At 41.9% G+C, this 17,471-nt stretch overlaps 1 protein-coding gene across 1 annotated transcript in view; it reads left to right on the top strand.

The window, feature by feature from the left end:
• Positions 1-154: 154 nt before the first annotated feature.
• Positions 155-17,471, top strand: part of PTCHD1 (patched domain containing 1) — a 52,519-nt gene continuing 35,202 nt past the window's right edge. Inside the window, exon 1 of the mRNA XM_003791909.1 lies at positions 155-507. Coding sequence (XP_003791957.1) covers positions 157-507 — 351 coding nt within the window. The 5' untranslated portion in view covers positions 155-156. The remainder of the gene's footprint in view (positions 508-17,471) is intronic.

Raw genomic sequence — 17,471 nt, forward strand, 5'->3', positions numbered from 1 at the left:
ACCCCCGCCAGCCGCCGCTGCTGCCTTGATGGGCTCCGCGGCCCGAGCGCCTCTTTTCGGGATTAAAAGCGCCGCCAGCCGCCGCCGCCGCCGCCGTCGCCCGAGCCCGCGCCGAGCGTGCGCCTCGCCCTCCTCCCGCGCCCGCTCTGCTCTAGGATGCTGCGGCAGGTTCTGCACAGGGGCTTGAGGACGTGTTTCTCCCGGCTCGGCCACTTCATTGCCAGTCACCCGGTCTTCTTCGCCTCGGCGCCAGTGCTCATCTCCATCCTGCTAGGCGCCAGCTTCAGCCGCTACCAGGTCGAGGAGAGCGTGGAGCACCTGCTGGCGCCCCAACACAGCCTGGCCAAGATCGAGCGCAACCTCGTCAACAGCCTCTTCCCGGTCAACCGCTCCAAGCACCGGCTCTACTCGGACCTACAAACCCCCGGGCGCTACGGCCGGGTCATCGTCACCTCCTTCCAGAAAGCCAACATGCTGGACCAGCACCACACCGACCTGATCTTAAAGGTGAGAGAGGGGCGGTGCGGGCAGCCTCCGCCGGCGCCACAGCAGCGGCCGGGCGGGCTCTGCGCTGGGGTCCCAACTGAGAGCGCCGCCTCTCCTATCCCAGGCGGTTGCCGCAGGGGCTCCCGACTGCACCGCGCGCCCCAAAGCGGCCGACCAGAGCCTCCCAGACTCCTGGGCAGGGAGCGTCCGGGTCCGGCCCTGGCCCTGGCCCTGTCGCGTCCCCCCCGCCGCCCCGCAGCTGCTGCAACAGTTGGGGCGGCGGCGGCCCCAGTGCTGTGGTCGGTGCGCTTGTTTTGGTCGCAGTGGACCTGGGGGCGGGGAGGCTTTGGGTAACTGGGCCAGGAAGGAGCAGAACAAGAGAAGACATTCTAGAAAGTCCTGATACTTGAGAACAAAATACTATGCTTGAAGGGGATCCCGAGATACCCCTCTCTGTCCCCAATTTTTTCTCCCTTCCTCTGGCCCCCCGGAGTGTTTGGAGAAAGGGTACTGGGGTTGAGGGTTGGAGGGGGAAGACGAATGTGAGGCGAGATGTTGAGAAAAACACCTGCCCCCCACCCTGAAAGAAGTGCGGTCCCTGTCGAAACAGAGCGGTCCTGCTTCCCCAGAGAAGTGAGGTAGCCATCTCTGTCTTCTAGGGTAGGAAGGAAATCGTGTCTGTAATTCGCAGTTACTTCACCTTTCACAGTAGCTCCTCTCCTCTGAAATGCAGAAACTTTGGGGAAAGAGGAACTGATCGATCCACTTCTATTTGGGTGCATTGGAGAGTGGGGGTGAGGAGCAAAGCCTGAGGGTGAGAACAGAGGCTATGTATGGCGGTGAGAAGACAGACCACAGGAAACTGAGTGCAGCTAGTTAGAGGGTGACGCTGGCAGAAACTGGTTGTGCCATTAGCCACCAAGGTGAGAATTTGATGTGAAAAGTGAGCTTAATGGTGGTAACTTTCAGGAAGTTCCTAAGAAAAGCAGAGGAGTGAGGACTAGAGATGGAAAAGTAGAGATCCCGGGAAAGAAAAGGAAAAATAGGTGAGAATGTTCCATCTGAATCCCCTTGGGGGTTGTGGGACCTGTTTACTTGATGTTTTCTTTTGGGGAGGGCAGATGGAACCAGTCCCAACTGGGATCTTGGGGCAGAGGGATGGAAGGTGCTAGTTTTATGTGGGTCTCTGTCCAGATTTGTGACTAGGGGCCAGTTAGATTTCTAGTGTACTTATCCCAAGGGGAATTTGCCAGTCAACCTGGGGAATTCTTCCCTCTTCTTTTCCTCTGCAGATTACAATTTGTCCCTAGAGACAAACTAATCTTCCTCTATTATTTCCCTCCCTCTGTTTGTTGATGTGTTATCAATCAGCAATTAGTAATGAGGGGAATCTGACTAGGGACTCCGTGGAATTAGGACCTTTTTACATTGAGTGGCTCCTGATTTTTAATGGCATACAAATCGTCACACATTCACTTATCGCAGAACCTTAGTAACGTTAATCCCAAGATGTTTGCTTTTCTCATAATTATACTTCCAACATCAAAGTGGTTTTTTTTCAATACTTCAGTGACTGTATTTTGACACACAGATAAATGCTGCTCCAAATGCCTTCCCAAGAAAACATGTAGTAGATTCATCATGGGCGTAAGAAAACTATAATTTAGCCAGTCCTGACAGTTGGAAATGCCCCATCTTTTGATTGATGATCTACTAGGTGATTAACTGATGTTTCTCTTCGTGTCTGCCCCCCCCAACGATGTTTCCAGTGGCTATTTTCTCCGCCCCCATCAAGCCACTGTGACAGTTACATTCACTCTCAAGGTTAATGAGACATCAACAGGCACATCAGATCCCTTTTCAACTGGAATCCTTTTCTCCTATTTGATTTTGATCAGTTCAGGACAGAAAACAGTACTGTAAGTGAATGTTGGAACTGGAGAGACAGAGAGGGAGAGGCTGGCTTTGCCTCTGTGTCAGAGGTTGAATCACTGGATTGTTTTAAGAAACGGATGGTTTTTCATGTTCTAGATGTCTGGGTAAAATCAAAACCAAGCCTAATAGTGATCTGGACTCATTTGTAGCTCATGACTCTCTAGTCAAATTAGTTCATACTGCTTATAAAAACCTTAACTTATGAAACCAAGGATATTGCCTTTGATTTTAAATTATATATCCAGTTTTTCTTTCTGCATCCAACCCCTATTTTTGGTAGGTATGGAGCCGGGGGACAGGAAAATGGACCTTCAGTAGTCATGGTAATGTAAAGAGTGGGAGTGATCACATCATTTTTTTTCTTTTTTTTTTTTTTCCATTTAGAGACATGGTGATGACTTGTCCTTTACAAAAGGTGTCAGGAGTGAAAGAGTCACTGTTACTCCCGTTACTAGTGTTATTCTGCTACTTCATTACTGGCATCAAGGATAGCACTGACAGTTAACACTGTACACAACACCAAACAGTCCCTGCCTGTTTTATGGTATGGCATTTGAAGTGAAGTGAAGTGGACGGAGCATAAGCAGGGGTCGAGGCTTTCTCAGGTCCCATTACAAAACTGGAGGGAATAGCTTGTTGGACTATGTAGGGTGTTGCTTCAAGCATGAAGAGTAGACCCATTCCCTCTACCTAATGTTTTGGGGTTGTACACTCTCGTTGAAGGAGATCCTTTTTGGAATATTAGGTCAGCTCCTTGCTGACCAAAAAGAGACCAGGGGGGAATGATGACAAAAAAATGAAAATCCAGTTTGATTTTTTAAAAATGTAATTGAGAGTGTTACAGAAAAAAAAAAAAAAACAAAACTATGTTTGAAAATCCAGATGATCTGCTTTGGAGGAGATTCTCAAATTTGTGCAAGTGATATGATTACAGTACTCTGTAGTATAGAACTTGACCCCACTCTGCAAGGGAATGTGTTTTCCTAACAGTGATTTCCTCTGAAGGCCACAGGGCAAAGATGTAGTTTTAAGCAAAAGTGGGTGGGACCTGATGATGCTGGTAAGGGCTCAACCATTAATTTCTGAACCTCTGTAAATGCAGCTCTTCAAACGTCTTCATTTCACTAGAAAATTAAATTTAACTCATTATATCCTTTAACGGAAAATCTATGATGTTCATCTCAGAGACAATTTCAAAGTGAGGCCTCACAAGCTTTTATAGATAAGTTTCTTGGTGATGACCAAAAATGAAGTGTAAGAAGATCCTGTTGATAACTAATCCAGGCTGTGACTAAAACAATACTTGATTTCTTCCAGAATCATCTGTGTAGAGTGAAGAATCAGTATAGCCCGGTCCTTCCAATAATGATATCACCTTTATGGTACTTTATAGGTCATAAAATATAGTATATTTAAATACAGTAAACTGGGAAAAGTGCTCTTATTTTAAAGATGAGATGCCTGATCCTTAGAAGTTAACTAACTTGTCCGGGGGGGAGGAGGGGACAAGGACAAGACCAGGACTAGAACTGGGACCCTGGGTTTTGGATTCCGAGTCTACTGTGTTTTTCACTGTAATTTACTGTCATATGATACACTACTGGAAACATTTTAAAAACACATTTTTTTATCTAAATGAAGTATGTTTGACCAAAGTCCCATCCCATACTGTTGTTCTAACAGTGGTAATTGGATCATAAGGACATTTTCTTGACTGATTCTGTCTGGTGTCAATTAAAATCCACATATAGAAACTCCAAATGCCGAAAGTAAAGCATAAGATATTCATAATTAGCAATATACAAAGATAGAAGATTTTACTGGAAAAAAAAAATCTCTGGATGATTGAGTGTAACTGCTTCCTGTTTGAGTGCTGTTCATTGCCAGGGTCCAGGTGGATTCAACTCCAGTGCCTCACACAGTCCACGCACATAGTAGCCACTCAAAACTTACTTGTTGGATGGACCTTCCCTGGTTTACTCGGACATTTATTTGATGAGTAAGGAAAATTCCATAGAAACTACTTTGAAATGTATGTTTCAAATGACGCTTTTATTTTTACAACTTTACAGGTAGTTTCTAGGCTTCTTTTTTGCAAGATACCATGCTCCCATCCTTGATAACCTGTGAAGTCATATCAAAGCATGTCTCAGTTTTAAAATTGGGCAGGGCCACTTCTTTTGTACACTGTCTTCTTCAAAGGAAACTCATAGGATGTTTTACTCCAAACTAAAGGAAGGACACAGCCTCACTAAGCAAACATTCTTCCATTTACTACTAGGGAATCTTATTTTGTTCAAATATTGAATCTCTATTTTATTTAAACCTTTTATGTTTAAATACATTAAATAGAATGAAGGTGTGACTAGGCACAGTGGGTGGCTCACATCTGTAATCCCAGCACTTTGGGAGAGGATTGCTTGAGGCCAGGAGTTCCAGATCTGCCTGAGCAAAGGTGAGACCCTGTCTTTACAAAAAATAGAAAAATTAGGCAGGTGAAATGTGCTCCCATCTACTTGAGAGCCTGAGGCAGGGGAACCACTTAAGCCCAGGACCTTGCAGTTGCTGTGAGCTATGAAGCTTACTGCACTTGTAGCCTGGGCAACCAGAACAAGACCCTGTCTCCGAAAAAAAAAATTAAGTTTCAAAGACAATAAATAAAATCTAACTAGGAGTTACTTCAGGTTTTCTAAGAAGGGCAGCATAACAGCTAGCTCATGAGGACCAAGATCCCAGTTTTCCCAAATACCGTTTCAACACTTTCTTTTCTTTTTGTCTTTTTCTTTTTCTTTCTTTCTTTTTTTTTTTTTAGACACAGTCTCACTTTGTCACTCTCAGCTCACAGCAACCTCAAACTCTTGGGCTCAAGCAATTTTCTTGCCTCAGCCTCCCAAGTAAGCTGGGACTACAGGCACCTGCCACAATACCCGGCATTTTTTTTTTAGAGACAAGGTCTTGCTCTGGCTCAAGCTGGTCTCGAACTTCTGAGCTCAGGCAATCCACCTGCTTCAGCCTCCCAGAGTGCTAGGATTACAGGCATGAGCCACCGTGCCCAGCCTGTTTCAACATTTTCAATCATTACAAGAATTGCCATCATTTCTTCCTGTACATTCTAAGCATCAGCAAATTTCAGCCTATTTTTAAGCTCAGAATGCATTTTTACATTTTTAAAAGATTGCAAACAAAATAAAAGAAAAACCAACAAGACTATGCAGCAGAGACTGTATGTGGTTCATAAAGCCTAAAATATTTGCCATTCTTTACATTATAAGTTCCCACGTTGTATTCCAAAACTCCATTACTAGGGCAATTTTTAGGAAGTTAATACTGTTAAAATAACCCACAAGGCAGTAGGTCTCACTGGGGGTGACCGTGCTCTGCAGTAAACATTCTAGCAGTGCCTGGAGACCTTTGTGTTTGTCACACCTGGGGAGGGGAGTGCACTACTAGCATTTAGTGGGTAGTGGCCAGGGTTGCTGCTGAGCATTTTGTAGTGCACAGCACAGCCCCACAACCAAGAATTACCTGGACCCAAATGTTATTAGTGCCAAGGTAAAGAAACTCTCCACTTGTGTGTATGTGGGTTTGGGGGGAGATTGTTTTTAGAATTTTTTTTAGCTATGTTGATTATGTCAGATTGAAAAAATGCCAAAGAGAAGTTCACATTAAAAAATCTTATAGAACTTTCACTGGGGACAAGTCTTATGACTCCTGAGGTGGTGTTCTTTTGGGAAATTGGGCAGAGACCAGATTTTCTAGGGTAATCTTCCCCAAGATGCAGTGATAGTGCCGTCTCCTATTGCTCTGTCCCTTGTGGTCTAAATGCCACCCACTGGAGAGGAGCCCAAACAACTGAACTGCTTGAATGACAAAGCTGCTATGCTAACGTGACACTGGCCTTTGAGGCTTGTCAATTAGTAGAGTGCTCATTATTGGCATTCCAGAAGCCTCAACTGTAGCAGTTGCCCACTTGAGCCAGGGTTCTTCTGACGTGCCTGAGACCCCACAGTGAGCAGTGACCTGCGCAGAGGCTGGGGAGGTGCTTTGTGCCTATCCCAGCAGCTCTGCTTTTCTGAGTGTAAATGACAATAGAAGAGCTTGCATCCAAGGAACAGGGAATCAAAGAACCTTGGGTTTAAAAGGCTCCTTAAAGGTCATCTCTGCAGATGCTAATGCCAGAATCTGCTTTTAGCATCTCAGGGTGCTTTGTCTAGTGACAGGTGCTATGAAGCCTTGGGCAGTCCAGGCCCTTCTGTGAGTTATCCAAGTGACAGAAACTCTTAGAAAAAATTGAGCCCGGGCCTGAAAGCAGCATCAGTTGCACTAGGGGAGAATTAAATTGAGATTGGGATTGGTTTTCATTTTCCTTTCATTTCATAGGTATGCATGCAAATAATCTAACTACAGTCTCATTCTAGGGTTGTCTGACTTATAAGCGCATTTCATTTGTGTGATTGGTATGTACAATGCCCACCCCACTTATCTTATTTAGATACAGGGAATCAATCTTTTATTTCCCTACTCATGTACACATTTGGGACAAACTTTAGTTAAACTTCTAATTTAAACTGAAATTTAAATATAAAGCCGTAGTGTGAGAGGAAGCACACCTAATGATTCGTGGCATCTTGATCGATGCCACATTTGAGTTAGGGAAGGATGATTATTTTTTAAATGAACCCCCAAACTGAACTTCTCAGGATTCACCAGACCTAAAAACCTCATAGAACAGTTGAGCACGGGACGGGTGACTCCTTGGTAAGAGAAGGAGAAGCAGACTAACAGAAGCTCCTTGTTTTCTACCTGATGGGTGGCAGCAGCCTTTGGCACCAGAGCTGGGGAAGTGTGAGATACTGGTGAGCTAATCAACTTTAACTTTGTGGGCTGTGCCATCTGGTACCTGACTTTGGGGCTCAGTGTGAGCCCCAAGTGATACTTGAGATAGGCTTAAGGCAGACCTTTGAAGTCACCTGCTTGGTAGCACATCACAGCAAGCAGGCCTGTCTGCAGTACTGCCTGTGTCACCGCCACATACCCGGAAGGCCACAGAACTACTGAGGAATCCTGCCAGACTGATTTAATGACCAGCAGGGGAGGTGAGTAATCTCTAACCTTTAAAAGACAAGAAAAGAAAAAAAGGAAATCAACACCAGTTGTTATTTCATATGGGAAGCCCTGAATAATATGTTGTGATTTCAACTTCAGAATCCGTATTTTGAACAAAAGAAGGCAAAGAGGAAATAGAAAAGCTATTTTTATCTTCTTGCTCTCTAAGAAAATCCTCTAAAGAATATTGTTTCTGGTATTTTGAAAGATCCCCATTGTTAGATCTTCCACTTTAGGTTTAACTCATGGGCTGCAAGTACAGGAGAGATGAAGATTTATTTAAATGCAGTCAGTTATGCTGAGGGGTGATATTAGGAAGGCCAGAAGGGGAGTGTGGAAGTAAAATAGAGCACAGCAGGAAGCCAGTCGGGAGTATTTATCAAGCAAGTGTCCACTGTGGGCAATCAGGGCTCAGTCTCACTGAAGAACAACGGGAGACATGTTTTCAAGAAATCTCAAATGTGGGTTAAGAAGCTGGATACGTATATTTATTCCCTAACTCCAAGCATCCTTGGTTGATCTGGCTGCACATGGGAGCATTAAATCTCTGTCATTTCCATATGCTGTCTTTATCCCTACAACTAGAATTTTGTTTTTAAACCTTGGGCACAGAGTTACAGATGTTTATAGTAAACAACCTTGGCATATAGAGGTAAGTGTAATCTGAGACTGTGTGGGTAAAACCCTGAGAGCATCAACCCTAAAGGTCTTACACTCATCCAGAGTTAATACATCTAGGGATTCAGGGTTCAGATTTCTAGGAGATAGTCATCCCTTCACTTAACAAGATGGGCATGACCTTATCTCCATAAAGCGTACAGTCCAGAATAATCCAGCATAGACATTTAGTTATTCTTGAGTTTGACAAGCACCACTGGATGCTGGTAAAGCTGATTCCAAATAGGCCTTAGATGCCACCAGGAGGTTCTAGATGGCAGATCTCTACATTTGAGTGGCACATATGCAACCACTATTTCCTTTATGATGATAAAAGTCAATAGACCCCCACCTCATAGGCCCCACCTTCACACACCTGCTTTTGTTGCTCTTCTCCCTAGAAATGCCCTCCTTCCTTTCTTTAAGGTTCAACTCACATGCCTCCTATTTTATGTGGCTTTCTCAGATTCATGCCTTCTTCTCTTCCTTAAATCTGTCTTGATTTCATTTGTATCCACATTCTTTAATGCTTAACTGTAGGCTCTTATGTAATTTGCTGTATTGTCCTGCAGTCTTTTCTCTTGAGCAAGATCATGAACTCTTCAAGGGCAAAAACAATGTCTGACACCGCCACATCTCTTGTGGAGCTTAGTGTAATGTGGGGTGTGCAGCAGGTGCCTAATAAATTGTTGCTGGTTGATGGCTTGTGAGATAGGAAATATGCTCTCCCTCCCTAATGATTTATTTTGGTCAAATATAATTTTGCCTGGTAGCATGACCATGTGACTTCTTTATAGTGATATCATTTTTCATCTTTGACAAATCTTGGTTTCAAACTCATTGATAAGCAATAAGCATCTATTCTGCTTCCAGATCTTGCCATTTATTTTACATGAGGAAAAATTCTTAGAAAACCAAACACCTTACCACTTTCTCTCGTCCCAGTACAGTTTGGGAAGGTGTGAACTTAACCTCAGTCTCCATTCAGAAGCCCATTTCCATGCAGGAGAGTGAAGCCCTCTGCATTTTCTAATGAGCATCTTGGACGTCAACTCTCCACGCTACACATGACCTTATTTGCTGGAAGTAAACTCTCAAAACATTGTCCACACCCATACTCACATGTAAACATGAAACGCACTTTTAAAAAATCAAAGACATGTGGTTCTCCTGACCATAGCATCAAAGTTCAAAAGCTCACCATTTTGATGTGACTTAGCCTGTCTCTTCTAAAGAGTGAGCTGAGGGTACCAGAAAGTACTGTTTGAAAAAAAGTGAACTTAGGGGCGGCGCCGTGGTTCAAGGAGTAGGGCACTGGCACCACGTACCAGGGAGTGGCAGGTTCAACCCCGGCCCCAGCCAAAACTGAAAACAAACAAAAAAAAAAACACATCTCTGCTATACAGCCTCCTTATAAGTGCTCGACAAAATCTCTGTGGTGTTTAGCACCTTAGTTTTGTGAGGTTTGAGTTGTTGCCTTTTGTTTTTGTTCTGATTGTGGTATAGCACCTGGACAAGCAGTCAAACTGAGTAAAATGTGATTGCTCTCAGATATTTAAACACACACATCATCTAGGCATCCTGCTAAACTACCAGTTCAGATTCAGTGGGTCTGAGGTGGAACCTCCAAGTCTGCATTTCTAAACAGGTTTTCAGGTGATGCTAATGCTACTGGTCAGCAGACCTCACTTGGAGTGGCAAGGCTCATATTTACCTGTTGTAAACAGATAACTGGATTTAGAGTCAGAAGAGCCAAGCTCAAGTGCCTACTTTCCTAGCCATATGACTTTGGGCAAGTCACCTAACTTTCTTGAGAAGCAAGATCCTCATTTGCACTGAATTGTAATAGCATCTCCTTTACGCTCTTAAGGTAAAGACACAATGAGATCAAGTATTTGAAGGCACTGCGTAACCACAGCCTTCTGTAAGGTGTGTTATCGTTACTATTTACTTCAAAAATTACTGTTATTTCCTCATGTATCCCAGCTCTTTTGGAGCCACTGTTGCCTGTGGAGTAAATACACATGTAGGCATTTTTTCTTCTTTGATCCAGCAGGCAATAATGTGTGCTCAACCTACATTCTCAATACTCAGATTGGCAATTTGTTGGTCTTTAATGTAGAGATGATTGGATTTATCCTACTGCTGAGGATCCAGCTCCTCTTCTTGTGGAAAGTTCTTAGGCAAGCAGAGTTGTGGATGAGGATGGGTGCTTGCTTTCCAGCTCGCCAAGGTTGCTCCTCTGGGCAGAAAAGGAAGGCTTCCTTTCTGTAGGAAAATTTCACACAGAAAGGAAGCCTTCCCTTTCTGCCCAGAGAGGTACCTTTGGAATTAAAAGTTCTGGGATACTGAGGGCTCTGGTTTCAAGATTCTATTCAGCACATCCACAGCAGAGCATACCAAAAAGGGATTCTCCAGCAATTTAAGTAAGAGGGTTAACAATTCTCTTCTCTTACTTAATTTACATTACTACAGTGTTTCCTGAGAAATCTTGCCCACATAAGTAGATCTGCAAATACTTGACAGGGAAGAGTGCCATCAGATCAGGAGAACCAGGCAAAGTGATAACTGTAAAGCCCTTTGAAATTGAAATGTAAAATTTTGCTGATGGGGGATTTGGATCATTTAGATCAATGTGCTTCCCCATTCATCCCTTTACAAAATTTCTTTTTATAGGTTCCTATGAGATATTTATGATCATTTAGGCTCTGCATCAAATCTACCAAAGACAATTCCTCTACCTACCTAGTTCTCTATACCTAATCTCTTCAAACAAAACTAACCTCAGTGTAAGTAAAGGTTAGCAGTGCTTCTCAAACTTGACTGTAGCTCTGGATTCCCTGGGAATTTTTATTAACATGCAAATCGTGATTCAGGGGGACTGGGGCAGCAGCCCTGAGATTCTGTACTTCTAACAAGCTCCCAGGGATGCTGATACTATTGGTCTGCAGACCAGACTTTCAGTGGAGTAGTAGATTAGTGGGCCTGAGGAACCTTGAAGAACCTTTGTGTATCTGGACTAATTATGCAGTGCTATTTAATTGTCTCTATAAGCTAACTTGAAAGGATAGTTCCTGGAGGGCTTCTTCAAACACAGACTGTGGGCTCCACCCCCAGAGTTTCTGAGTCAGTAGGTCTGGGATAGAGCCTGAAAATTTGCATTTCTAACAGGTTGCCAAGGTGATGCTGTTCTTGCTAGCCCAGGAACCATAATTTGAGAGCCACTGCTATAAAGCATCCTAGTAATTAGCTGCCAGGACTAATTAAAAAAAAATGCAGTCTTGGCTTGGCACCTGTACCTCAATGGTTAAAGCACCAGCCACATACACCGGAGCTTGTAGGTTCAAACCCAGCCTGGGCCTGCTAAAACAGCAATGACAACTACAACAACAAAAAAAATAGCCAAGCGCTGTGGTGGGCACCTGTAGTCCAAGCTATTTCGGAGGCTGAGACAAGTGTATCGCTTAAGCCCAAGAGTTTGAGGTTGCTGTGAGCTGTTATACTACAGCACTCTACCAAGGGCAACATAGTGAGACTCTATCTCAAAAAAGAAATATAGTCTCTCCCTGTAGAAGCTGGCCAACAGATACAAATAGGGTGCAAAAGTTATTTGTTCTGCAGTTAATTTTGCTATAATAGCATATTTGAAGTTTACTGTATAAAGCAGGTATATTAGACAGAAGGGCCTGCTCCACTGCTTATCTCCAGGTTTTTGAGTTCAGGAGAAAGGGGATAAGATGAGGAAAGGACACCCTGAGATGGAAAAAGTGAGATATCCCCCCAGTACACACACACACAGAGTGAATTTTGTTAATAATCACCATATGCTAGATTGCCAGAGCTTCCTTTCTTCCAAGGACTCCCCACACAGGTCATCCTCCATTTGCCTTTGCAGAAACTTCCTTTAAAGCAAGCCAGAAGGTACTGCAGGCACAGGTAGGAGCTACATGCTGTGTTTCTAAGATATGGCCCCATTTCCATGATTTTGTTAAAGAAAAAAAAGTACTTAAAACACTTGTTAAAGAATGATAAGATGTAAAGACTTTCTCAGGTAAAAACCAAAGAGAATTCATCATCAGCAAACCTATCCTGCAAGAAATGTTAAAAAGAAGTTGTTCAGGAAGAAGGCAAATTATATATGTCATAAACTCAGATCTACATAAAGAATGTTGGAGGTAGAATAAATGAAGGTAAAATATTTCTATTTTTCTTATTCTTAATTAATCTAAAAGGTAACTGTTCATTTGAATCAGTAATAGTAACAGTGTAATTATAGATAAGTGAAATGGGTGGCAGCCATGCCACAAGCGATATGAGGAAGAAATTCTGAATATTCTGTTGTAACTTAACTGTACTACATGTAAAGCAAGATAGTATTATTTTAAGGTGAAATTAGATTAGGTAGAAATGTATATTGTAAGTGCTAGGTCAACCACTAAATTTTTTTAAAAGAGGTATAATTGATGTATTAAGAGAGGATAATAAAATCTAATTAAAATAAGAGAAAGCAGAAAAGGGAGTGGAGGAAGAAAACCAAATTTAAAAAAAATAGAGAACAGTTACCACTATGGTAGATATTAATTCAATTGTAACAATAATCCCTTTAAATGTTAATGTTATAAATATACAAAGTAAAAGAGATTGTCAGAGTTGATTACAAAAAACAGGACCCAACACTTTAACTTGTCTATAAAAAACACCCCTTAAGTATAAAGACTCATATGAATTAAAAGTGAAGGAATGGAAAAAGGATATCCCATGCTAATACTACTAACCAAAAGAAAGCTGGAGTAGCTATATTAATTTCAGACAAAGCTAACTTCAGAACAAGGTAAATTATCAAAAATAAAGAGGGAGCATTACAAAAAGGGATCAATTCTCCAAGAAGATACAACAATCCTGAACATGTATGTACCTAACAACAGAGCATCAAAATACACAAGGCAAGAACTGACAAATCTGAAAGGAGAAATAGACAAATCTACTATTATAGTTGATCCAACATTCCTCTGTCAGTAATTGATAGAGTAAGCAAGCAAAAAATAAGTAAGGATATAGATGACCTAGACACAGTAAGGGAAAGGATGTCTACTATTTTGGAAAGATTCCTAATCAAACTTTTATAAGAAGAGTTTTTACAGAAGCATAGAGATTAAATTGGAGAAGCAAGATATTTGAGATAGGAGACCTCTAAGCCTGTAAGCAAAAGATTTGGAATAGGACAACTGAAGAAGAAGGAAGGAGATAGACTGAATCACATTTTCCAAAACGTCCTCTGGGAAAAGTCCTTTTGGTGCTGCAAAAAATATATATATATATTAAGCTCTATGGCCTTTGGCACATAATACATGTGGTATCCCCATTATCAGATCCCCATATTGAATGCAAATTATAATACTAAATGCTGTAAAAAGTTCTTCTGTAAAGAAACCTATTTAACTCTATTCAGTGCAGCATTTCTCAAATCCATTTGATACGGATATTTTTTACTTCTTTGCTGACCCCTATTAACATTCCAAGGAACTAATGTGCTTCAGAACATACACTATAAATACTAGCTCCAAATCAGGGAGATGGAATCAATAGGATTTGAGGGTCTTTGGATGTGGTAGTAAACAAAGGGAAAAGGGTGACGTGGGTATAGAAATTTCTCATCTGGCTGTGTAGAAAGAGAATGATGCTGTTAACCATTACGGGAAACAGGCAGAAGAACAAATTTTGGAGGATAAGATTTGAATCCTGAAATGTGTTCTTCTGTTCATTTGCAAATCTTTAGGAGGCATATGGAAATTCAGATGTGGAGTTTGAAAGAGAGGTGAGGTGTTAATGTGAATTAGAACTTGGTCACCATAAAGAGGACAAGTCAAGGTGGCAAATTCTTCTTTGCCCATGAAGAATTCATTCTAACGTGACAAGATCAGAAAAACCAGAGACATAGTCCAAACCAATACCAAATGTACAAATAGACCAAAGTAAAGGTGTCAGGTAGGACAATGATAAAGCTAGGTTAAGAGGTCAGAGGAAAGAAGAGAGTCAAATCATAAATTGCAATATGGAAGAGAGGAAGGGTTTCAGTCAAACTATAGATATTTACTCAGCACCTTTGTCTGCCAGGCACATATTAGGGAATGCAGCAGGGAAGAAACCATGTCCATGCCTTAATTCCCATGAAGATTTCAACATGCTTAACCCTGACAGACATTTTCAAGCATTCCTTTGACTTTTTTTTAATTTATTAAGTCAAATACACATAGATCATGAATACATTCATGCATATGTACTATTGACATAACTGTATCTGCTCAGAGCTTAAGAAGATGAGGATTTAAAAGTAGCCACTGGATATATCTTCTTAGAGGTCATTCTTGAGTTTTGGTTAACTACTAGGATAGAATCTAAACTGTAGTGGAAGGTGAGGAAATAAAGTTAACAAGATGAATTTACTCTTTGAAGTGTAGTTAGAGACAACAAACATAAAAGTCCCTAAAGAATAGGAAATGTGGCAGAAGTTGGAAGAGACACAGAGTTAATGAAGCCTTTAAAAAAATATGGGAGAGAAATAAGTATATTAAAATAAAAAAGCCAATGGGAAAGAGTAGCAATAATTTGAGGACATGAGAGAAGAATAGATAAACTAATACTAGGAAGGAGGAGAGGAAAGCCAGAACTCAATGACAGCAATTGACCTCAGAGAAAGGGAGAGTCAGTCATGGCCTTGATTTTTCACAGGAGGGGGAAGATGGAAACAGACAGAGCAGTGGTTCTCAACCTTCCTAATGCCGCAATGTATTTTCATTGTTACAAGGGGTCGCGACCAACAGGTTGAGAACTGCTGACATAGAGGTTATTTATATAGTGGCAGCAAGTTGAAGATCATTTCCATCTGATGGCTTGGGTTTTCCTTTTTAAGACAGAAACCAAGGTCAACAGCTGAAAATGAATCTTATCAAATGCTAAAGAAAGAACTTTCTAATATCTGTGGGCCTAGTGACCACTTGCCAGGGACTGAGAAGAGACTAGGTATTGATATAGAAACAATCTCTTTTTTGGCATTTGAATATGACAACAAAGGGACATTTTTTTCTTCCCATTTGTCTCAAGGTGGGAAAAGTATAGAGAAGAAACTGAAGTGAGGCAAATTGAGAGTTCACACAGGATATATTAACATTTCAAAGAAGGCTATGGATTATAAGGAAGGCAGGATTATAAGGAAGTTAATGCTTGTTAACTCCAAGAGTTATTTGACATTTGAATAGCTCACAAGAGGAGACTAGAATGACCTAGAATGGTTTAAAATAAAGGTTGAGATGGTGTGACCTCCAAGGACCACAGAACCTTCAAACTCCATCACATATTTCAGTGGTTCTCAAGGATGGCTACATATTAAAATTACCAGAGTAACTCAAACATACCATGTCCAGGCCTCAAACCCATAAATTCTCATTTCAGTGGTCTAAAACCAGGATGGCCTACTCCAAATGGGAGTCCACAAACTGGTAGCGTCAGCCATATCTTTTTAGGATCTTTTTAGAATTGCAGGCTCTCAGGCTCCACTCAGACCTACTAAATCAGAATCTGCATTTTAACAAGATCCTCGGTTGGTTAAGTCTGAGAAGTGCTGAATGAAAGCATGGTCTAGAATGGGGTCCAAACATGGGCACCTTTTTGAAGCTTCCTTAGGTCATTCTAATGTGCAATCAGTGTCGAGAACCATTGCTAGATAGAAAAAGAGATCATTAAAAAATTGCATTAAGTTCATGTGATAAAATCTCACTGTAGTCTACATGCATCAATAAAAAGGAGTGTTTGTAAAAACTGGTGAAATGCAAATAAGGCCTATCGTTAATAGTATTGTACCAAAGTCAGTTTTGTGGTTTTGATACTGTACTATAGTTATGCAGCGTGTTATCATTGGCGGAAGCTGGGTGAGGCATACATGGGAGCTCTGAACTATACTTGCCACTTCTCTGGAGTCTTAAATTATTTTAAAATAAAAAGTTAAAAAGAAAACATTTTCAGCTAATAGAGAGCCTGCCTAGGATGAGAAGCATCTGTTTTCCATCATCATCTAAGAAGTAAACAGGCCCCATCATTCCTTCAGAGGAGAGCCATTGGAAGATTTAAAGCCAAGGGAAGACGAGTTTGAATTTGTTTCAACAAAATAAATCTGGTGGCAGTATGGAGGGTAGACTAAAAGCAAAAAAAGAAGTAAGTTAGGACACCATTTCTGTCATCTAGACAGATTCTAAGGGCTAAAACCAAATCAAGAGCAATGGAAATGGAGCAGGAGAGGGTGAATTTGAGAGATTCTGGAGGTGAAATTGACAAGATTTGATGAATAATGCAAGGATTGTCAACCTCGGCTGTGTGTTATAGTCTCCCGGGAAGCTTTTTAAAATACAGATGGCTAAGCCCTCGCCAAAAGATTCTGATTTAATGGTGTGACAGTGGACCCAGGCATATGAGTTTGTAAAGTTCCACAGGTGGTTGAAACGGGCAGAAATGTGAGGGGCTGGATCGAAGGCTCGGGCTGAGGGGGGGAGAAGTGCAGAGCAAGCCTCACAGGGTGATCCAAGGGCGTCAGTAACCAGCCTGGGATGAGGAGGAGACAGCAAAGGCACAGGCAGGAAAAATCAGGAAGACAGTTCTTCCTCTTCCATTTGTTTTATGGTAAGAAAAATCACAAAACTTTGAGTTAAAATGTGTAAAGCCGTAATCCTTCCCGCCTAGCTATCTTCCCATGGCCTATCTAAACAAATATATCTTTAAAAGGAAATAAAACAGTTCAATTGTTTGTGCCATCTAAACATAACCTCAGCTTACTTAAAGAAAGGCACGCACAGCTTTATTATCAATCCCAAATTTTGAAGTATATACAAGGAAAGCTTCAGGAGACTGGGCTAGAATGGGTCAGGAACAAGATGAAATTCTTTGTTTTAACTGCTGTTAGCCACTCTGGGTATCTGGGAAGCCCTTCCCAACTTGTCTCCCACGTGTTCCCATCTTCCTCCACTAAAGTCTCTGTTTGCCTTGGTTGGTTTTTGCTCCTGCGAGGCTGGGGAGGAGGGTTGGAAACCAGCCAAATGCCAGTTCAGAGCGTGGCTGTTTCTTCTCCCTTCGCCCAGGGCTGCAGGGCAGCAGGTGCAGCAAAGCTGCCTCAGCACTCACTGCTAAGAGACCCCTAGATTCCATGGAAGGCGTTCTGAGAGCACGTACCCTCACAAGTGGGAAGTGGCCAATGGCTGAAAAAAACTGTCTTTTACTGGGTGCTCTGCCAAAACCACCAT

The sequence above is a fragment of the Otolemur garnettii genome, unplaced genomic scaffold, assembly GCF_000181295.1.
Source record: "Otolemur garnettii isolate 467f Iridium unplaced genomic scaffold, OtoGar3 scaffold00051, whole genome shotgun sequence".
NCBI lineage: Eukaryota > Metazoa > Chordata > Mammalia > Primates > Galagidae > Otolemur > Otolemur garnettii.